Here is a 22,973-nt window from a genome sequence, read left to right as displayed (position 1 = left end):
AGCTGCTACAAGTCCTGGGTTGGGAAACACATGATGTAGTTACTTTGCTGGAAGTAACAAAACTGTGTCTCGTTAGAGGACGGAGGGGAGAATGTTTAGAAAGCCAAGTGAGTTCCACTTGTGGGGGAAAGGTAAGCTGTAAGTATTATAAATACCATACCAAAGCTTGGATTAAAATTACTATGAATGACAATCCTAGCAACAAACATCTCATACACTCTATTCACATAACATGTCATGCATGCTACAATTAAGGAACCTTAACTACGGTTTGATGCCCCGTCCATAAGCTGACCGTCACACTGTCTCCTCAGGCTGCTAGGCCATGAACAAGGGAGGGGGGCCAGGAAAGTTTTGAGTTCTGATAGAAAGAGAAAGCAGATCAAATGCTCTAAAGTTACTGTGTTTGCTCGAGTCCTGCCTTGGGTTCTGAAATAGAGTCAGCACTGTTCATGGTTTGACATGTTGGCCAAATGGAGCCACGGGCAATTACTACAGTACTTTAGGTCTCAACACTGTTTTATAATGAGCAATTATCATTTTATTGTAAGTATTTATAGTGTACCCTTCACCCACAGGCCACAAGACAGAAATGCGCACACTTCAAAAACAAAGCAAAAGCAATCAAGTTAAAACATAAAACAAAATACAGGATTCCAGTTACGAACTGAAGGAGACAAGAACCTCACTATTCAAAAATGTTTGCTACAAATAATTCCCACAAAATCTACAATTCTAGCCTTACTTACTTGGAAGTCTAAATAAAATCAAGAATCAGTCTAATAGCACAATAAACATTATCTAGGGTTAGAAATGTTGTACACTGCCATTCTAAGCTCTTTTGAAAATAATAATAATCATACCCTGAACAGATATGCACAAGATGATTCTAGTTTTGATCATTTTTCATTGTGGTATGCTTTCTTGACATCAACTTTGTTCACACAAGCAGTGCCTCAAGTTATGTTCTGTAGTAATCACACATAGAGTTTCTGAGTCCTCAGCACCAACACTGTGTACTCCTGTGTATGTCTGAAGCCCCAATGAATCAAGACCCAAAATCCCCGGTCTATGCATTTAGAAAGGCCTCCCTATCTTAATTTGAGCTTCATAGGGTGCCTTTTGTGTATACCAAATTCTGTACTTTTATCATAAAAGTACAAAATTCTTATTTACAGGAGCTTGGCTGCTGAACTATTCCATACACAGTTACCCATGCGCAAATTAAAACCCCAGAGTGTGTACCAATAACCTCCATCCATTGAGGATGGCTACAAACAGGTGTTTGTAATAGCTGTGGGGATCAAGTTGTCTGTAGCGTCCAGCCAAGTTAGCCAGGCAAATTGCACCATGTACTCACAACTAATCTGATAAATGGAATAGCAAGAACAAAATACAATTTGGCTCACTGTATAAAAACATGCTAGCCCTCATCCCACTCCAAACTAGACAGTATTATTATTGTTTGGAAGCATTTACCCCTGTGTATCCCCTGCTGCCCAAACACAGGTTTACCACCTCAGTGAAACTAGGCCCAGGAGTATAGCGGCTTGGTGGCAGTAGTGTGCCAGTCATTCCACAAACCAGAGCAAACCAGGGCAGATTCCAAAGGGAGCTCCATTTTCCAGCCCTTAATTCCACTTTCATGCATCATTTTAAAAATCATTTCAGCTTCACTTCTCGTGCAAAGGTGTTTCTAAGGCTAGATGAACAGGCGTTACAAGCAAGGAGTCTCTCCAGCAGACACCCAACCGATCATCAACATGCATCATGGGTGTAGCCAGGGGGGGGCAGGGAGGGGCAGCTGCTCCGCCAATTAATAAAAATACACAGCTAACTGAGGTTCTGCCCCCCCAACAAAAATCCTAGCTATGCCCGTGTGCATCATAAGCAGTTAGCAGAACACCCCAGGAAGATGGCAAAGATGCAAACAGAAGACTCAAGCAAGCAATGCCCATCCAGCTCAACAATTCAAATGTTATTGAATTCTTCTGGTTGTTGAAATTTGAACACGACTTCAGCATGTGCCAATCGGTGCTAATATTGCTTGGGGAGCTGGAAACAACATGACAGGGGTATGCTCGGATGAGGGGCAAACAAAAGTAGCCATGGGATGACAGAAGCCAAAGTGTGCCCTTTAAAAATGCACTAAAATGCACACCAGTTTTTTACTTAATGGATATGGCACACTAAAAGGAAATCCGGAAGTAAAAAAGGACAGGCTGGCGTTTTGAAAACGTCGTGTGGATGGTACAAAAACTTGTACGACGACTCCCTAATAGACCTCCATCTGGAAACATACATGGCAGCTCCCCAGAAGCTCCCCGTTCCGAGGACGGCTGCCTTCCAGCCGTGTTTGCAGGCTTCTCGGCGGTACCTGAAAGAGGATGCTGACCAGGCGCAGCAATTGAGGAGACCCAGAGGCGCGCGTCGGCCACCGCGCCGGGTCCCGCCGGGAAGCCAAGAGCCTCGTCGCCGGACAGGCAGGGGCCACTCGGCCAAGGCGCCCCCGGCAGCCTCGGGCTGGCGCGAAGCAAATGCTTGGAGGATGGCGGCTCGGCCCGTTGCCCCCTTCCTCCTCTCTGCCCGCTTACCTGACCAGGGGCTCCTTCTCGGGAAGCGCCGCGTCGCCCGGGCATCGTCCTCGCAGGCAGCCGCAGCAGCAGCAGCACCAAGCCTCCAGCCAGTCGCTCAGCCCCATGGAAGAGCGGCCGAGACACCCCCCACCCAGCGCCCGCCACAGCCTCGCTCAGCTCCTCGGCGCCCGAGCGCGCAGCGCTGCCCGCTTCAGGCTCGCCGAAATCCCCTTCGCGCTCGGCGAGGTGCGTGAGCACCCGGCTCCTTCTGGCCGCGGCCGCGCGCGCTCTCGCGGCTGCCACCTCCCGGGGGAAACCGGAGAGGCTGACGAACGCCACCGTCTCCGCGCCCACGCACCTCTCTCTCTCGGGCGCTGCTCACGATCCGGGCTTTAATTTGCGCCGCGCAAGGTCGAACTGGAAGGAAACATGAGCCCAGAGTCAGCGCCTGGACCCCCGGAATCTCACACGGCTTGGCGATGGGGGCGGGGGGGGGGTGAACGCAACAGCAGCGCACACCTGGCACAGAATCGGACCTTTCCATTTCTGCCACAATGGCTGCTGTCTGGCGTCTCGGGTCTAACAGAAGCAATTTAGCAATGGTTATTAACCATGGAATGGAACCTCCTTGTTCAGAGGCAATGTACTTCTGAAGGCCAGTTACTCGGAGGCCCTGTCCAGCTTCACAAAAACAGCGAACAGCTGGCCACAATCTGAACCAGAATGCTGTATTAAATGGTCTTTTGCTCTTACCGAGAAGGGCTCTTATTAGATTCTTACATAACCTTTCATTGGTTACATCCTATTGTGTCAAAAGTATGAGGTGTTATTCATCGTTGACAGATGCAAACACACAGATTTTTTTTTAAAGATACATTCCCGTCCATCCCATGGGCTCAGGGTAGCTTACAGCTGCTTTTCTAAAAGTTAATAGTCCTGCCACAATGTTTTTACTTTTAAAAAATCACATTTTCATTCATTTTTATCATAAGAAAAAAAGTATACAAAAATATAACAACTGAAACATAGTAGGAAAGATGCAGCCTGCGCATAATAGGGTGTCATTTACATTATAAGTATATTTGATCAGAATTTATTTATTGCATTTAAATCCCATCTCTTTCTCCAAGGAGCTCAAGATGGCATCCATGGTTTCCCACCTTCCTACTCATTTAGACCCCACAACAACCCTACAAGGTAGTGGTTACAGATAGGTAGCCGTGTTGGTCTGCCATAGTCAAAATAAAAAAAAATTCCTTCCAGTAGCACCTTAAAGACCAACTAAGTTAGTTCTTGGTATGAGCTTTCGTGTGCATGCACACTTCTTCAGATACACTGAAACAGAAGTTGCCAGATCCTTCTATATAGTGAGAAGGTGGGGAGGGGTATTACTCAGAAGGGTGGTGGGAATGGGAGATTGGCAGATAGCTGAGATGAGCCTCATTACCAAACTTAAAACCATGGAGAGACCTGGTCTGAACAAAGACATTGGATTCTTATCTCATTATACATGACTAAGCCATTTTTCACCTTCTCACCCCTTGCCTTTTCCTGTAAGACCTATGGCAGTCGTTAAGAGTCGTCAACAGGCTCATCTCAGCTACCTGCCAATCTCCCATTCCCACCACCCTTCTGAGTAATACCCCTCCCCACCTTCTCACTATATAGAAGGATCTGGCAACTTCTGTTTCAGTGTATCTGAAGAAGTGTGCATGCACACGAAAGCTCATACCAAGAACTAACTTAGTTGGTCTTTAAGGTGCTACTGGAAGGAATTTTTTTATTTTGCCTACAAGGTAGGTTAGACTAAGAGGCAGTGATTGGTCCAAGGTCATCCAATGAGTTTTATGGCTGAGTGGAGATTTGAACCCTGGTTTCCCAGGTCCAGCCCTCTATAATCACTACACCACACAGGCTTTCACTGACAGAATGACAATCAGTGAGAGGAATTATAGTAGTTGTAATTCAAAAAATTGTTTTTCTATTTAACCTTTTTTAATATAGTTTTTATTCATTGTGAAATCACTTGGAAGTGCTTCAACGGAAGCATGAAATGAAATAAACATCTGGATGGCATCAGGTTGGGGGGGTTCATTCCAGAAACAGCCACTGATAACAGAATAAATTAGCGTGTGAAACTCTTGCACCATGAAGATAAATGTAATCATATTATTATGAGGATTTTGTGGGGGGTGGGTAGTCTGTATACCATGACCCTGCTAATGCCTGGGGCCCCTTCTAATTCTTGGAATAGTTAGGTAGGCTAGCTTCCTGGTGGGTTTAGGTAATGGGCTATTTTGTCCATGGAGTTTTATATGCCTGTTGTTTTTGTCCAAGGAGTTTTCTTGGCAGGGATACAGGAGTGGCTTGCTGGTTCCTGCTCCAGGTGGATCACGTTTAGTGGTATAGAGCCACTATGACACAATATAGCACCAAACTAAAAACTTCCCTGAACAGGGAAGACAGCTGTCTTTTAAAAATCACATAGCCGTTTATCTGTTTGACATCTGTTGGGAAGGCATTCCACAGGGAGGGTGCGACTACTGAAAAGGCCCTCTGCCTCGTTCCCTTTAACCCATAGGTAGGCAAGCTAAGGCCCGGGGGCCAGATCCGGCCCAATCATATTCTAAATCTGGCCTGCGGATGGTCCGGGAATCAGCATGTTTTTACATGAGTAGAATGTGTGCTTTTATTTAAAATGCATCTCTGGGTTATTTGTGGGGCATAGGAATTCATTCATCCCCCCCCCCTCCAAAATATAGTCCAGCCCACAAGGTCTGAGGGACAGTGGGCTGAAAAAGTTTACTGACCCCTAGACCGTCTAGAACCACCAAATGCACCTCCCTCCTCAACAGGGAATAAGGGGTGAGTGAACATCTGCATCAGGAACAAGGCTATGCGGGAATAAAGATCTACATCAGGATCTGCTGCCCTGCGGATCCTGCCACCTGAGGCAGTCGCCTCACATTACTTCATGGGTGGGCCAGCCATGAAGGCAAGCTACAAGCAAAGATAAACTAGCCACTGCCTCAATATCATACAATATTTTGGGGTCTGTCAAATGCAGGGCTCACTCCAATGGAGGAGGGAGAGGTGGTTCCCCTCCACTGTTTCCCAGCTGTTGTTGGACTACAACTCCCATCATCCCTGATACCAAGGGAGGGTGGAAGTTGTAGTTCAGCAGCTGGGGACCTAACTTTGAAAAACACTGCAAGAGACTCTTCAAGCGCCCGTTCTCCAGGGACACCCCTGATTTGATCCCCAGGTCCCACTTTCCTTCAGGATGTCCCTATTTTCATTGGAGAAATGGTGGATAGTATGGAGATCTCTGACCCCAGAGGCATCTAAAGACAATCCTGTACAGTATAGGGAAGTTTAAAAAAAAGGTTTAAGGTTTTATTCTGTTTTTATATATGTTGGAAGCTCATTGCGCAAGGGCACGTCCCTCTTTCCACGGGATAAATGGTGGCGGGTCTGGGGCAACCTCTCAGCGCCCCCCCCCTCCCGCCGCCTGAGGGCCAGTGCGCACGCGCAAACTCGGATTTTCGTCCCCGCGGGTCTTGTGCGTGTCCCTGGTCCGCTCCCTGCGGCTCAATAAAGTTCTTGTTGCGCAGCTGTCAAGCGTTCGTCCCGGGAGCTCCGCCCCCGTTCCTTCCACTTCCGGTTCACGAGGGGGGAGGGGTGAAGGGGGCGGTGTTGCCGCCGCCGCCGCCGCCGCTGCAGCTGCCGGAGGAGCGGGAGCCTCGCCGGGGATGGTGCTTCTGGCAGCGCTGGCTTCTCCGGGCGGCTCGACGGCCTTTCCAGGTGAGCAGCGCCGCCCGCGACCCGACGTCTCCTCAGCGCCGACGCGCCGGCCTCCCTCCTTCCCTCCGGAGAGCCCCCTTCAGCGCCCGGCCCGGCCGCCCTTGGCTCCCTCACGCCGGAGGCACGAAGCTTCCCCTCACCCCCCCCCCCGAGGGAGGCCGTGCAAGCGGAGCGCAGGCGCGCCTGGTTAACCTGAGGGACTCACTGCCGCAGGATCTGAGGGCGGCCGCTGGATTTGGACGCCTCAGGAAACGGGTCGCGGGGATTGGTGGGCTGCCTCTCCCCTTCCCACTCCCAGTGATATGCGCAGGGCAGCTCCGTGGAGGCGTCTCCGTAGACCAGGTGTTGGGGTGAAACCGATGGTGCTGGTGGCATGGCTCCCCTCCTGCCCTGGCTGGTGGCATTGTGAGGGACAGCTGGCTGGCCACCACGGGGAAGTTTCTGCTGGCTTAGGTGGTCTGATCCTCCGGGGACTCTCTTCTGTGCCTGCCCACCCCAAGGAGCCCGCAACTGGTTGGGAAGCTCCAGGAGCAGAGCATGAAAGCAATGGGCACTGTGGTGGAGAGTCTAAGGTCTAGCTTTAGATTTGCCAAACCTTCTTATTTTGTTTTTCAAAAAGCCATTTAAGTTGCCACCGCATCACATCCCAGTGAATTCTGTAAGTGCATTGTGTAGTTATTGGGGGCAGCGGTGGTGTTCTGTCTTGAAACGGCTTTCCTGGACTCATGGGTTGTCTCCCACCAGACAAGTGGTAAGCCAAGAGCAAACCTTGGCTACAGCCAGTGGTTTGTCTGGAGCAAAACAAACCATGAGCTCATGTTCAGACAAATCTTGGCTTACCTTTTGGTAGCATGGCAGCAGGGTGACCAGGGACTAGCAATGCAAACACTATTTTTCTTGTGCATACCTGTGCGTTCATGCTTAACCATGGGTTAACTCAGCATTCTGCCTGAACCGAGATATCCTGACTTTTATTCTTCTGTAATCTTATTAGGTAGTTGTTGGAATGTTCTAACTCTTCTTTTTTGAGATGCTACACCTTTGTACTTCTTACGAGCTAATAAGAAGGCTGCTTTGACAGCAGTGTCCATAATGATTATGGTAAGGGACCATAGTTCAGTGGTTGAGCACATGCTTTTGCCTGCAGAAGGCCCCAGGTTCAATCTCCACTAGAGTCTTGGGTGTATGGATTGGAAAAGCCTCCTGCCTGAAACCCTGGACACCTGGTCCCAGCTAAAGTAGATAGTACTGGGCTGATGGAGCAATAGCCTCACTTACCAGAATGCACATTTCTATGTTTATAAGACCGACTTAATGAAAACAGATAATTTTATGTAAGGAATTATGCATTTCACAGGTATTGAGCCTATTGCTGTGCATAGGTTATACAAGGATAACTATGCTTTCATGTAACTGAACCTTACATTTGGAAGAAAATACAAACAAGATTTTCAAAAAAGACTAATTTACTTTTATTTCATGTATGCTTTAGACGGAAGATAGCAGTAATGCTAACATTGGCAAGCAAGCTAAAACGGGATGATGGTGTCAAGGGGCCCCGTTCATCCAACCCAGGTTCTGATTCAACTCGAAGAGTGTCTGTTAGAGATAAGTTACTTGTTAAAGGTAATGCTGCTTTCTATATGAAATATCACTGTTCTCCTAAAATTTAATGCACTGTCTGATAATTGAACTAAATGTGCAGAGGTTAACAGAGTATAAAAAACCCTTTTAAAGAGAAAAGTTAAGATGCTTACAAATTCATGAACACGCCAAAAAGCATTAAAACTGTAAGTTAAGGATCCACATTAACTTCTATGTCATATAAACAATTAGTGCAAAGCAATCATGTACATGTTTACCTAGGGGTAAGTACCACTGTATTCCATAGAGTTTACTTCCAGATAACTCTGCATAGGATGGCACAATCTTACATCATTCTTCTCACGTACAATTTAGCCTCCATGCACCTTCAGTCTTTTGGCCCCAGTCCTCTTCTTCAGGCTGGGGGACAACTGAACTAACAGCATTGTGGTATTGGCTGGCTAGTTGAACACTGACATTCTTGTTTTCTCTGTATGCTTTGCATTGGTTCAGAAAGAAGGGCATATATTACTAAGGATAGGTTGCATATTGGGGTGGGCAGATGATGAATGAAAGACTACAAAGTGTAGAAGAATGGAGAGACTGTGGTACATGCCTGTATTACTATGTGACAAAACATGTTGATGAAAGAACAGAGAAGGTAAGTCCTGTTTTTATGACTAAACGTGCATGGGATTGGGATTTGGAACCGACTGGCACTATTTAAATTGAGTGAATTAAATTATCTGATGTTCTAATAAAACTTGAATAGTTACTTGGTTTGTTTTATTTTTTATTGAACATCCACAAAATTGCCCTCTGTGGTTTAAAATAGACATTTTATTATACTGTTAGAATTTAAAATGTGTCCCTTATACAGTGGTGCCTCGCAAGACGAAAATAATTCGTTCCGCGAGTCTTTTCGTCTTGCATTGTTTTTCGTCTTGCGAAGCACGGTCCGTCGCAACTGCACCTCTTCAAGTGGCTTTAAGAAAAAAGCGCAAGACGTTTTCGTCTTGCGAAGTAAGCCCATAGGGAAATTCATCTAGCGAAGCAACGCAAAACCGAAAAACCCTTTCGTCTAGCGAGTTTTTCGTCTTGCGAGGCATTCGTCTTGTGGGGCACCACTGTACAGTGGTACCTCGGGTTACATATGCTTCAGGTTACAGACTCGGCTAACCCAGAAATATTACCTCGGGTTAGGAACTTTGCTTCAGGATGAGAACAGAAATTGTGCTCCGGCGGCGTGGAAGCAACGGGAGGCCCCATTAGCTAAAGTGGTGCTTCAGGTTAAGAACAGTTTCAGGTTGAGAACCGAAGTACTTAACCTAAGGTACCACTGTACAGTGGTGCCTCGCAAGACGAAATTAATTCGTTCCGCAATTCTCTTCGTCTTGCGGTTTTTTCGTCTTGCGATGCACGGTTTCCCATAGGAATGCATTGAAAATCAATTAATGCGTTCCTAGGGAAACCGACTTCAGACCAGGTCCGGGGACAGTCTGTCCCCGGACCTCGTCTGAAGGCTGGGGGGGGGACAAGGGCTTTTCTTCCCACCCCCAGCATTTTAAAAAACCCCGGAACAGCGGAGGACTTCTCCGCTGTGCGGGGCGATCTTAAAATGCTGGCGGGCGGCATTATAAAATCGCCCCGGACAGCGGAGGACTTCTCCGCTGTCCGGGGCGATTTAAAAGCCCCTGGGAAGGCAGGCAGGGGGGACAAAGACTTTTGCCCCCCGCCAGCCTTCAGAAGAGGTCCTGGACCTCTTCTGAAGGCGGGCGGGGGGCCAAAGTCTTTGCTCCCCCCCGCCTGCCTTCAAAAGGTGTCCCCGCTGCGGCGGGAGGTGTCCCCTGCCCCCCGCCCGGCTTCGGAGCACCGGGAGAAGCGATCTCCCTTCAGCCGCTTGCAGCAAAAGATGTCGGGGGAAGCGGGGAAGCGAAGCGCTTCGCTTCCCGCTTCCCCCGCACCTCTTCTAAAGCAAGGGGCTGGGGGGAGATAGCGATCTCCCCCCAGCCCCTTGCAGCAAAAGATGTCGGGGGAAGCGGGAAGCGAAGCGCTTCGCTTCCCGCTTCCCCCGCACCTCTTCTAAAGCAAGGGGCTGGGGGGAGATAGCGATCTCCCCCCAGCCCCTTGCAGCAAAAGATGTCGGGGGAAGCGGGAAGCGAAGCGCTTCGCTTCCCGCTTCCCCCGCACCTCTTCTAAAGGAAGGGGCTGGGGGGAGATAGCGATCTCCCCCCAGCCCCTTGCAGCAAAAGATGTCGGGGGAAGCGGGAAGCGAAGCGCTTCGCTTCCCGCTTCCCCCGCACCTCTTCTAAAGCAAGGGGCTGGGGGGAGATAGCGATCTCCCCCCAGCCCCTTGCAGCAAAAGATGTCGGGGGAAGCGGGAAGCGAAGCGCTTCGCTTCCCGCTTCCCCCGCACCTCTTCTAAAGCAAGGGGCTGGGGGGAGATAGCGATCTCCCCCCAGCCCCTTGCAGCAAAAGATGTCGGGGGAAGCGGGAAGCGAAGCGCTTCGCTTCCCGCTTCCCCCGCACCTCTTCTAAAGCAAGGGGCTGGGGGGAGATAGCGATCTCCCCCCAGCCCCTTGCAGCAAAGGGGGAAGCGGGAAGCGAAGCGCTTCGCTTCCCGCTTCCCCCGCACCTCTTCTAAAGCAAGGGGCTGGGGGGAGATAGCGATCTCCCCCCAGCCCCTTGCAGCAAAGGGGGAAGCGGGAAGCGAAGCGCTTCGCTTCCCGCTTCCCCCGCACCTCTTCTAAAGCAAGGGGCTGGGGGGAGATAGCGATCTCCCCCCAGCCCCTTGCAGCAAAGGGGGAAGCGGGAAGCGAAGCGCTTCGCTTCCCGCTTCACCCGCACCTCTTCTAAAGCAAGGGGCTGGGGGGAGATCGCTTCGCTTCCCGCTTCCCCCGACATCTTTTGCTGCAAGGGGCTGGGGGGAGATCGCTATCTCCCCCCAGCCCCTTGCTTTAGAAGAGGTGCGGGTGAAGCGGGAAGCGAAGCGCTTCGCTTCCCGCTTCCCCCTTTGCTGCAAGGGGCTGGGGGGAGATCGCTATCTCCCCCCAGCCCCTTGCTTTAGAAGAGGTGCGGGGGAAGCGGGAAGCGAAGCGCTTCGCTTCCCGCTTCCCCCGACATCTTTTGCTGCAAGGGGCTGGGGGGAGATCGCTATCTCCCCCCAGCCCCTTGCTTTAGAAGAGGTGCGGGGGAAGCGGGAAGCGAAGCGCTTCACTTCCCGCTTCCCCCGACATCTTTTGCTGCAAGGGGCTGGGGGGAGATCGCTATCTCCCCCCAGCCCCTTGCTTTAGAAGAGGTGCGGGGGAAGCGGGAAGCGAAGCGCTTCGCTTCCCGCTTCCCCCGACATCTTTTGCTGCAAGGGGCTGCGGGGAGATCGCTATCTCCCCGCCGCCCCTTGCTTCAAAAGAGAAGACCCGCTGTCCCCGGGGCAAGCTTCGTTTTGCGAAGCAAGCCCATAGGGAAATTCGTCTTGCGAGGCAACTCGAAAACGAAAAAACCTTTCGTTTTGCGAGTTTTTCGTCTCGCGAGGCGTTCGTCTTGCGGGGTACCACTGTATATGAAATACTGTCTGCAGAGGAAGAACAAAAAATCCTCAGGGGGAAAAATACTTTATTTCTGAACTTTGATAAGTCTTCATATCTCTGGAAAGGACTGTACCATGTGCATATCAAATCTGTGCTGAACAGATATTTAACAGTAAAAGTTCCAAGGAAATGGAATTCATCCTCAGATATGAACTGAATGAGTCTCATGAGAAATTGCATCCAGGTCAAACCAGCCAATCTATATTTTTAAGCATAGAGGAAGCTTGAAACCAGCTGCCAGGTATTCTAGGGCATTGAAAAGAAAATGGGCTTTTCTGAAGAATTACACCAGGCTATGACTGCTGTAATAAGTCTAATTTTTTTCTCCATGGCTACTGTTTGACCCACATCATAGTATATCATAGCACAAGATGTGGCTGTAGAGCATGCTGCTGTTTGCACGTCTGCCTCACTGCATTTTTGTCAGTGCTGTACCTAAATTCTTATCTGAATCCTATTCGTTCACTTTGAAAGAGTGCTTTGTGAATTTGTCAGCATTTACAACTAATTGTGTGTTCTTGGACAGGAAAAGTGGTCAGTTGGCCCATTCCACTAGGCTGAATAAGAATACGGTTCATATGCCAAATACTAGGAATTCTAAATCCATTTTCTGCATCAATAATGGGAAGGGGGTTGTTGCTAGTATTGCTCAGGGAGCAAGAGAGACCGGGCTTCTTTAATAAAATGAAATAAAAATGTGGGAATGTAAAATTTAAGATTCATTCATTTAAGCACAATCAGCTCTGCAGCAAGAATAATGATAAGCTGAAGAGAATACAAATGATGGAAAAGATACAGAGAATAGTTGGCTTTCCCTTGGTTGGGGAAAATATAAGCTACTGGAAGCAGGAGAGGAAAAAGTAGGTTGTACATTAGTGGAAAGAGGATCATCAGGTTGCCTTGGTGTTCTTTTGTCTCTTAAGCTTTAAAGCAGGCACCCCCAACCTGCAGCCCTCCAGATGTTTTGGCCTACAACTCCCATGATCCCTAGCTAACAGGACCAGTGGTCAGGGATGATGGGAATTGTAGTCCAAAACATCTGGAGGGCCGAAGGTTGGGGGTGCTTGCTTTAAAGTGTGCTGTCAGTTTTGCATTGAGTTGACTAGGTTTTTTTAAAAGCAAACCGCTAACCTTTATTTGAGGCTTGAAAATATGTTTTACAACATACATCTGGAGGTTCATTCCAGATCAAGTGGTCCAATTTTTGATGACTTTTTTTACCTCATGTCCAATTTTCTTAATATTTTGTACACTTGTTTAATGAGCAGAACTAAATTTAAATTTAAATTTTATTTATTTTATCTCATCCTGTTTTTGAGTTTGAAATTTCAGAATATTGACAATTTTGGCTTTGCTGGACTACACAAAAACCCTAAAAGTGCTTTTTTGGGGGGGGTACTTTTTTGACATTTAATTTTTAAAAAAATATTTTTAATGTTTATATAATGTAACTGAACTTTAAAATTTATTCCATCATGTGCCATATCACATCAAAGCCCATGAAGTTCTGAAGAGATTGGTATTTTTAGTTTTGAAATATCTTAATTCTGGGCTGAGCAAGACCAAAACTCAATTTTTTGAAATTGCAAATCCTCCTAACTCAAAAAGAAAATGAGATAAAAAAAATTAAAAACAGAGATCTGGGACCTTCTGTTATACAGTGGTACCTTGGTTTAAGAACAGCTTAGTTTATGAACAACTTGGATTAAGAATGCTGCAAACCCGGAAGTAGGTGTTTTGGTTTGTGAACTTTGCCTTCGAAGCAGAACATGTTTCGCTTCCTGTTGAGTGTGTTCCATTTGTAAATTGAGTCCCCCACTGCTATGGGAAAGCCTTGGTTTAAGAAGAGACTTGTGGAACAGATTACAGTAAGTTCGTAAACCAAGGTACCACTGTACTACTTTTAGGAAACTGAAACTGAAAGCAATATAAAATGGTAAGGTAAAAAGTCTGTGGATCACTTGACACGATTTAAGGAGCAGAATTGTAGGGACACGTTTAGAGCAGGGTTGGGAAGAACCTGTAGCATGTCACCCTGGGCTTAATTTCATGCTGATGAGGAAGGAAAGGGGTGGCAGAGAGGGAGGAAAGGGGTGCTCTACCCACTTACACACCTGACATTGGCCTGCAGCCCTAACAGAGTTTTCAACCCCAACTGAGAAGTACTGTATATGTGCTAAATGCCTTATTAAAATGGGCAAAATTATACCTAGGGTCCAATCCAGGAAAAATCTTCACCATTAAACCCCTCTGAAAACAGTGGGATTGTGACCATCTTGTTTCATTAATTTTTATGGGACCTAGGTAATAATGACTGACTGAATTGCGGAGGGTGTTATACCGTTTAAGTTGCAGCTGGCCTTTGGCTCTGTTGGGTAATTGGCTTTTATACAAACTACTGTTTAGACGGTTTCCATATGGAAGTCATTGCTCTGTACTGACTCTTGTAAAATATAAAGGTGAATATTAATACAGGTAATATCTTGCTTTTTGAAAATTTGTTGTGATTAACTTCGTATTTTTGTGTTAAGGTGATTTAAGTGCTTTAGACTCCAGTCCTACACTTACTTCCCTGGGAGTGAGCCCCACTGAAATCTGGGGCTTACTTCTGAGTATACATATGTAGGATTGCATTGTCAATAAGCTTAGGGTAGTGTTATTTCAATATTATCCTTTAGCAGTTATGTGACTGACTTCATTGAATCATTTTGCATGATTATAATTCAGTTGTTTAATTATATCCTTAGTATTGTTTATTGCACCTTATATTTTAACATGAATATCGTAATATCCTCTATATTAAGATACTGTTTTTGCTGTGACTTTTTATTATTGCTTTGTCAGTTTAGATGTAAGCCAAAATTATCTTGAGTATTATATATAGAAAGATGCTATATAAATAAAGTTGGCATTGACTCACATTTTTATTTCATTTTTAACAGAAGTTGCAGAACTTGAAGTAAATTTACCTTGTAAGTATAGTGTTCAGAAGGTTTTCTGAGGAGTGTACAAACTCTTCTTTTCCAATATATATCATTTTCAGATAGATGCAGATATTGCAACCTGGGACTCCTTTGGGAGGAAGGGTGGGATATACATTTATTTAATAAATTAATAGATTTATGCATGAACTCAGCTCAGATTGTAGTTATCTTTTGTAAATATTAACTGCACAATAAATTCACTTGTGAGGCCTTTTTCTCTTTCGTTCCTATGTTTGTTGCCTTCCCCTCCACAGCTTGTCAGAAATGTCACAATTGGTGGTTATTTTCAGATTTTTAAATTTTGTTTTTCAGGTACATGTGAAGTAAACTTTCCTGACCCAAATAAACTCCATTATTTTCTCCTAACTGTAAACCCAGGTAATCTTTTAAGAATGTATTTTGAAACTGTTAATGTTAAGTGCAGAGTGTTCTATAAACACTCAAATCCGTTTGTGAATGTGCACACACAATTTTCAGCCTTCTCTTTGGAAACTGAAGGTGAACATTTGTTATTTGAAAAGAAATGTAGAGTAAGAGGATAGATATATTTATATTTTGATGGTTAACTTGCAGCCATACTTGATGCATCAAAGCTATGCAATGCCAAAAAAAACCAAGAACTACACTAAATCAAGAATACAATAAAAGCAAGTGGCAAAACAAAAAGGTACCATTTTTTTAAAAAAAAAAATGCTTACGTTTTAAAATCAAATGTAGTAGACTAGGTATATAATAAGATAAACAACAAATTTATAAATTAGAGCAAATGTTCTTTTTTTAATTCTATCAAACTCTACAATTCTATGATTCTGTGGTTTATGTGCCACCTTTTCTTCCAAGGAGCTCAAGGTGATGAACATGGTTCTCCTCCCCAGTTCATCCTTCCAACAACCCTGTGAGCTGTAGGTCAGGCTAAGTGATGGTGACCCAGTGAGCTTCATGGCTGGGTGGGATTCAAACCCTGGTCTCCCAGGTCATAGTCCAACACTCTAACCATTACACCACACTGGCTCTATGACATCACAAGAAAAGTTAATGTTCTTGATCTTATGGCAAGCTGTTTTCCAAAAACCTGGTATCTTTGGTCATGGACAATATACAGTACATGGTATGTATCAGAACATGGACAAGCACATCTCCAGCACCTTTTGCTGATTCTGGTGTAAATTTAGCTTGGCCTACTAGCATCTGCACAAAATTATATAAAACCTTTTTGGATGAGTTTGAACAAGTTTGAGTAGATGTAGTCCTCCAAATCCAGATGTCCCCCGTTACACATTTGACTCAGAAATCTTGTCCGTTGATTGCTCAAAATCAGCACCTCATTCTGTGTACTATTATACAATTAGTGTCTTCACAAAGTTTTCATAAAGCGTCTTAAGGTGTCTTTACACGAGTTACAGATCTATACAAGACCATCTAAATAGGGAAATCAGCCCCATACTACTTCATTTGCTACACAGTGTAAATAAAAATCTTTAGCTGTAAAGCTTAACAAAAGATAAATTGCTGATAATTCAGTTGACTCTTCCAGATAACTATTTCGGGGGTTATTGTGTTTTTCTGTTACATATACTATATTCTATACTATATTCTACGTATCGAATATATGTATTCTACATATACTATATTCTATAGTATGTAGAGAATGCGTAGTTTAACTAGTACTGCCACATTGATCATGCTGGTTGGAGATCATATTTCTTGAGTCTTTTGCAGGATAAGTAGTAAGTGTTCAGCTTGCATGAAAAATAATTATGTGGTTTGGTACCATGTCAGTGTAGTTGCTTTATCTGTATAATTTTTGGTTCCTTTTTAGATGGCTAGAAAGCCATCTACACTACACTACTATAGTGTGTAGTGAGTAATAGACCAAAATATTTTTCACTAGTTTTGACAAGTTGGGAATTATTGAACTTCATAGATGTGGACACTAGATGGCACTGGTAGAAGAACTCTGTTGTGCTGGTGATGTGTTGGCAGTAGAACTCTCAATTCTTTTGTCTTTTCCCCCTCTCAAGTCATGAAAGTTTGGAGGCAGAACACACAATATGGCAGAACAAACAAATATGGGTGGTGATTCTAGATGCATATTCATTTACTTCCCAGGTCACTTGCCCAGAACTACCCTGTTTCCCCAGTTGTCCATTCTAATTCTTCCAAGGTTCCATGATCCCAGTTGACTCTAGTCTGCCTTCGTCCTTCTTTGAACTCCCTCCCTCCCTCCCCAGCCCTGCCTTTTGGGCTTCCCGTAGCCATCTGGTTGGCTGCTATGAGATCAGGATGTTGTACTGATCTAGCAAGACTTTCCTTATGTTCTGCTGCCATCACATCTACTTTGACCATAAGCCTCATCTAGCTGAAATATGCTTAAGAACATAGGGTGCTAAAGCCAGTTGTCTTGGACTTTCACCACCTTTGGTTAGAAAAAAATTATGAGCAGAGGGTGACATCCAACAGGGCTTTCCCTTCCTCTCTCTCCCTCAACCCCGACCCTCCACATCTGCTCCAGAGTGTCCCCCAACACACCGTTCCTTCCGTTGGCAGATGGACACCATTGGATTTCACCTGTAACGTCCCTAGATCACTGTCTTTTCTGTGCTGTTGCATATTTCCTTTAAGCTTCTGTTTTTCCTTTAACAGATGAAGGTTATTATCAAAATGGAACATTTCAGTTTGAAATTGAAGTTCCTGATGCCTATAATATGGTGGTAAGTAATTAGAACAGTTTAATACTTACTGTGTTTCCTTTTACAATAGGCTTCGAAAAGCAGTTGGTTTTTAACTGTGTGGCACTGTACTTGACTATGGCCATATTGTCCAGGTTATTCATATTCTTTTTTTAAAAAAATATGATTTTCAGTTATATATATTTCAATAGTTTTACAGTCATTTTAACATTTCAAAACTAGACTTCCTTCCTCATCTTTCTGCAGTTCCTTAAATTTATTTTTATCATTTCCTGCATATTCTAAATTAACTTATCTTATTCTTTTATTTGTGTATTCTTATGAAACTGCAGGTTATTACAATACAGTGGTGCCTCGCAAGACGATTCTCTTCGTCTAGCGGTTTTTTCGTCTTGCGAAGCAACCCTATTAGCTTCTTAGCAGATTAGCGCTATTAGCGGCTTTTAGCGGCTTAGTGGATCAGCTGATAAGTGGCTTAGCGGCTTAGAAAAGGGGGGGGAACCCGCAGGAACTCACAAGACATTTTCGTCTTGTGAAGCAAGCCCATAGGAGATTCGTTTTGCGAAGCACCTCCAAAACGGAAAACTCTTTCGTCTAGCGAGTTTTCCGTCTTGCGAGGCATTCGTCTTGCGGGGCACCACTGTAATCCTGCCAATGTTCTTACCTGTTCACAGTTTATTTGTACATATTCAACAAACCATTTCCATTCTTTTGTAAAAAGTTTGTTACCTTGATTTCTTATTTTTCCAGTAATTTTTGCCATTTCTGAATAGTCCATAAGTTTTTGTATCCATTCTTCTTTCATCAGTACTTCTTCTTTCCATTTTTGGGCAAATAACATTCTTGCCACTGTAGTTTCATACATGAATAAATTTCTGTACTGTTTAGGTAGGACTACCCCTATAATTCCCAGAAGAAAAGCTTCTTCTTTTTTACAAATGCTATTTTAATGCTATCTTTTTCTTCAACTTCTCTTGCTCCCTTTTTGTCTCTTGCCTTCACTTGTACTTTCTTGGAAGATTCATCCAAATTGGAGGTTTTAAGCTTTAATTCTTGCACTGTTTTTCCAATTCTAATGTTTTATGTGACAGTTCTTTAATTTCTGTTGTCAAATTTGCAACCTCAGCAGTGTTATTATCTGTTTTCTGTTCCAGTCTCTGTATTCCTTCCTTCATTTCTTTCCTCATTTCTAATAAAATTATCGTTAAATCAGACTTTGTGTCCCCTTCTGTAATTGAACCTTTTCTTTGACCAGGTGTTGTAGTTGGGCCTCATGGTGGGTTTTTTGCTGTATTAGCCATGATTTTATCAAAAAAGTTTTTTTCCCTTTTTTAAAAAAGGTTCAAAATGCAAAATATTTTTTAGTTGTTATTTTACATAATAACTAAATAGTTTTAAATACCGTAAGTTTAAACAATATTTTAAACTTCAGTTCTCAATTTCTATATAAAAAGAAAATCAATACTTATATCAAAATACCAATAGGTGGCAAGCTCTCCTTTCTTATGAGAAAGTACTAAAAAAAAAGAAAAAGCCAAATAAAAAAAACCCTGTAATTATTTTTCCAGCCACACTGTGTCGCTTGTGTTTCTGTCCTTGTTCTCTCACTCTGCTTTCCCTCTTATCTATTGTTTTGGTTTCTTATTTCCTGTTTTCCCTCCTTTATCGCAGCATATTCACAAGATTTCCCAGGATCTAAGAAAATAAAAAATAAAATAACCTTTAATCCAAACTTTTTTTTAGCTCATGTGAAAGTTTTTAAAATCTCCTTTTCCATTCACTAAAACGGTATTGTTCCACAGTGTATCTTTCTTCAGCATCTTCAAAAAGCCCTCATAATATCCACGTGTGTGTGTGTGTGTATGCGTGTGTGTGTGTGTGTGTGTGTGTGTGTCTATGAGAGAGAGCGGGGAAGTTTAAGATCTTTTCATACCAAGTCTTCTCCTTTTCCCTTTTCTTCAGCTTCTTCAAAAAGCCCACCAATTACACAGACAAGGTTCATTAAAAAAAAAAAATGCCCCATCTCCAAATTGTTTCTGATCTCTATTGGACCCAAATAATAAAAATAAAAATATTTAACCGTCCGATTATGATGTGCTCTAAAAATATTTCCAAACCAGTCCTGATTTAAAATTTAAATCCATAAATACAGTTTCTGTCTCTTTTAGTTCATAAAAAGTAGCAAAGGAAATAAATATGTTTCTTAAAGTATTAAGATGAATAATTCACAAAGTTCACATCCTGCTTTCTTCTCTTACCACCCCAATGTCTAAAATTCATTTCCAGTTTGGCAAGCTTGCTGGAAAAGCACTATAAAGTCTTAAACTTATGCATCCAATATTAGCTCAAATCACAGTGTTAATTCAATTCATCCAATGGAAGGCTTAAAGAGAAAAATCATTAGCGGGTAATTTATTTATTCTTTTCTTAGCCCCTGCAGATTTTATTCCATGCCGATTCATACCCACTTCCCAGGGGGGACATCCTCTTCACCTCCCTGGTGTGGATCCAATTGATAAATTCTTCTTAAATATATATTTTTTTAAAATTATCTTGTGCAAATTGGTCCGATTTCCTTTTACTTTTTAAAGAAGTCGCTGCTTTAATGGGGGCACTTGAGGCATTTTGCTGTGAGGTCTGTGTTCAATCTTGGTGCTCTCGCTGCTCCCTCCTAGAGAGCGTTCTCTGACACCGCTGGACCCTTCAGAACCCAAATGTTCCTTCTGGGCTTTTTAGAGAAGGTGCTTTGCCCGCGCTCCCTTTCTGCCTCCTTGCAGCAATTAGGTCGCTCAGGATGAGCGACCCTCGGTTTCCACCATAGCCTGCAGCAGACCCAGAACTCCCAGGTTATTCATATTCTTTATCCATTAAGAATTTGTAAAAGTGTGAATGAGTTTTGTATGATACTTGGGAAATTTCCAACACTGAAGAGCAATTCTCTTGAATTAAATCTCATCAGATATGGGTATAATTCTGCAGTTATCAAGAGAAAACTATTTTGCGTAAAGTATACTAATATATTCTTTTTTTATTTCTGAAGAGCATGCAAGATACCATTCTGAATTGAATGTTAAGATCTATTTAATAAAGCGGATCCCTTATGTAAGATCTGGTAATTGTAGCAAGCAGGAGGTGCTGAAAGGAGAATGAGAGGAAAGCATTGCTGCTTATGCTGGGAAAATGTGAAGGTCAGAATCATGAGATACTAGAGCAGACACCCCAAGACTTGGCCCTCCAGATGTTTTGGGACTACAACTCCCATGATCCTTAGCTAACAGAACCAGTGGTCAGGGATGATGGGAATTGTAGTCCCAAAACACTTTGAGGGCCGAGTTTGGGGGTGCCTGTACTAGATAGTTTCTTCAGCTGCTTCCTGCTCTGCCCATTGTAAATCATTAGACAGTTTTTGTTTTAATTATTATTTTGAAAGCAGAAATAAAATTGTTGATAAAATCTGAAATAAAAAATTAGCCTCCCTTGGATTTGCTCTCAAGTGAAAGGTACACATATGTGTTTGTGGTTTAAGGTTTCTGAGAATAGGATTATATAAATAGCAGCTGCTACAACAGTCTCACCAGGCTCTTGTTGTATTTTTTGCCTCGCATAATCAACTTTTATAGAAAAATAAGTATTCTTGTTAATGTTTTTCACACCTTTTCTGGATGAAAAAATAAGCCTGGTAATTGCAGTCAAATACACAACAGCAGCTGAAGTTTGAATGTGTGAATATGATTGGCAGAGCTATAAAATTAATTTCTGAAAGAGTTAGCTGTTGTTTTTACCAGTAAGGATTATTTTGGAGCTGCATATTATAATTGTATTTTCCAGTGTTTATAAAGAATCCGTTTGTTTAAATCAGTTCAAGTATGTGATACAAAGATTTGTGGGGATGAAAGAGAGAGAAAATAGAAATATTGGATTGACTTTAGAATCTAACGAGTCTAATTAAGTTAGATGGTTAATAGTTAAAATAAATTACTTGAATTGATCATCTTATTTTAAAATATGTCTGGTAGTCACATTTGTCTGAGTTTTGCAGAGCTGATTTCTAAAAAATAATAATACAGAATGTTACTATAAGAGCTACTCACTTCAGTAAAAAAGCAGCAAAACAAAAAGCTCTCCTCCATCCATCCGTATTGCAGTTTCTGGCTGCAGGTTAACTGGGACTGAATCTGGCCACAGAATAAAGCGGAGAGCGAATATTGCTATTTTAAGTGTCTCTTCCTCCCATATTGTTCCTTGTTCATGCTTTTAAATTGCTGTTTTTATTGTATATTACCCTGAGATAATTGTATAAAAGGTGATCAATAAATTAATGATAATAATAATCTTACATTTACAACCACACCCTTGCACCTACTCAGACCTTCATGCACACAACGGAAAAAAATAATATGAACTGAAGAGCATTTATTTTTAACGAGATTCTAGAGAGCTGAATTAAGTGTACTCAAGGATTGTAGTTGTAGATTGTAGCTGCTTCATAATCTGCCATAAATGTTACTTAGTGTTTGCCAATGTTGATGTGGTAAGGATTAGAAGGAACATGAAGTGAGGGTTACTAAAATGGCAAATTTAAATATGCGTCACTTTTTGATGATGCTGCTGATGATAAAAAAATAGATTTCGCCCCACAAATGTAAACCAAGTACAGTGGTACCTCGGGTTAAGTAATTAATTTGTTCCGGAGGTCTGTTCTTAACCTGAAACTGTTCTTAACCTGAGCACCACTTTAGCTAATGGGGCATCTCGCTGCTGCTGCGCCGCTGGAGCACAATTTCTGTTCTTATCCTGAAGCAAAGTTCTTAACCCGAGGTACTATTTCTTGGTTAGCAGAGTCTGTAGCCTGAATCGTATGTAACCCAAGGTAGCACTGTACAGTTGTCCCTTGGAAGTCAAATGGAATCCGTTCCAGAAGTCTGTTCGACTTTCAAATCGTTCGGAAACCAAAGTGCGGCTTCCAATTGGCTGCAGGAAGCGCCTGCGGTCAATCGGAAGCCCAGTTGGATGTCCAGATTCCGAAAATCATTTGAAAACCAGAACACTCCTGGGTTTCGATCTTTCGGGATGCAATTTGTTCGGGAGCCAAGGCGTTCGAGATTCAAGTTACGACTGTATAACAAAACACAATCTGTGGGATGTGGTATTATGATTTGTAGGTTCTTTTCTATGTACATGGATGCCTACTGAGAAGTTGCCAAGGAAAATAGATGTGCAAATAAAAAAAATAATTTCACAAAAGGTGGGGAAACAGTTTGAGTTGAGTCACTTCATAATAACATAAGGAGATCAATTTTTTAAAAAAAACAACCCTGCATTTTTGGAGACTTTGTAGAATGTAAGACGCTGTTGGGGTCCATCCCCCCCCCCCCCCCGATTTTTTTTATCTTGTTTAGTAAATAAAAGATCCACATAAACTTCCTGTTTATAATTACATTGTGAAGTTTGGCAAGATACATTTGTCCTTTTGTGTGCATTATACAAGCATGCCATCTTCACCTCGTTCTCAAAATTGAAAGCACTGCATCTTTCTAGAGCCTGTGGCTAAATTGTTTAGCTATACAGTCGTACCTTGGATCCTGAACGCCTTGCAAGTTGAACATTTTGGCTCCCGAACACCCCAAACCCGGAAGTGAGTTTTCCAGTTTGTGAACGTTCTTTGGAACCTGAAATGCCTTGGTTTCCGAACATTTTGGAAAGTTGGAAGTTGAATGGACTTCTGGAACGGATTCCGTTTGACTTCCA

General features: G+C 43.5%; 2 protein-coding genes across 3 annotated transcripts in view; one reads left to right on the top strand and one right to left on the bottom strand.

The window, feature by feature from the left end:
• The window catches only part of MREG (melanoregulin), a 39,080-nt gene extending 36,217 nt beyond the window's left edge, over positions 1-2,863 (bottom strand). Inside the window, exon 1 of the mRNA XM_083475206.1 lies at positions 2,595-2,863. Within this exon, the coding sequence (XP_083331332.1) occupies positions 2,595-2,701 (107 nt within the window). The 5' untranslated portion in view covers positions 2,702-2,863. The remainder of the gene's footprint in view (positions 1-2,594) is intronic.
• Positions 2,864-6,225: 3,362 nt separating this feature from the next.
• Positions 6,226-22,973, top strand: part of UBE2F (ubiquitin conjugating enzyme E2 F (putative)) — a 30,541-nt gene continuing 13,793 nt past the window's right edge. The window contains exons 1-5 of one of the 2 annotated variants that reach the window (XM_083475361.1): positions 6,226-6,380; positions 7,873-8,006; positions 14,494-14,523; positions 14,848-14,913; positions 17,179-17,246. In XM_083475361.1, coding sequence (XP_083331487.1) covers positions 7,889-8,006; positions 14,494-14,523; positions 14,848-14,913; positions 17,179-17,246 — 282 coding nt within the window. In that variant the 5' untranslated portion in view covers positions 6,226-6,380; positions 7,873-7,888. The remainder of the gene's footprint in view (positions 6,381-7,872; positions 8,007-14,493; positions 14,524-14,847; positions 14,914-17,178; positions 17,247-22,973) is intronic. The other variant, XM_083475362.1, reaches the window with a different exon arrangement.

This window comes from Podarcis liolepis (genome assembly GCF_965112155.1).
Source record: "Podarcis liolepis genome assembly, chromosome: 1".
In the NCBI taxonomy this organism is placed as follows: domain Eukaryota; kingdom Metazoa; phylum Chordata; class Lepidosauria; order Squamata; family Lacertidae; genus Podarcis; species Podarcis liolepis.
Note: the sequence above shows the minus strand (reverse complement) of the source record. Positions and strands in the feature narration are given on the sequence as shown.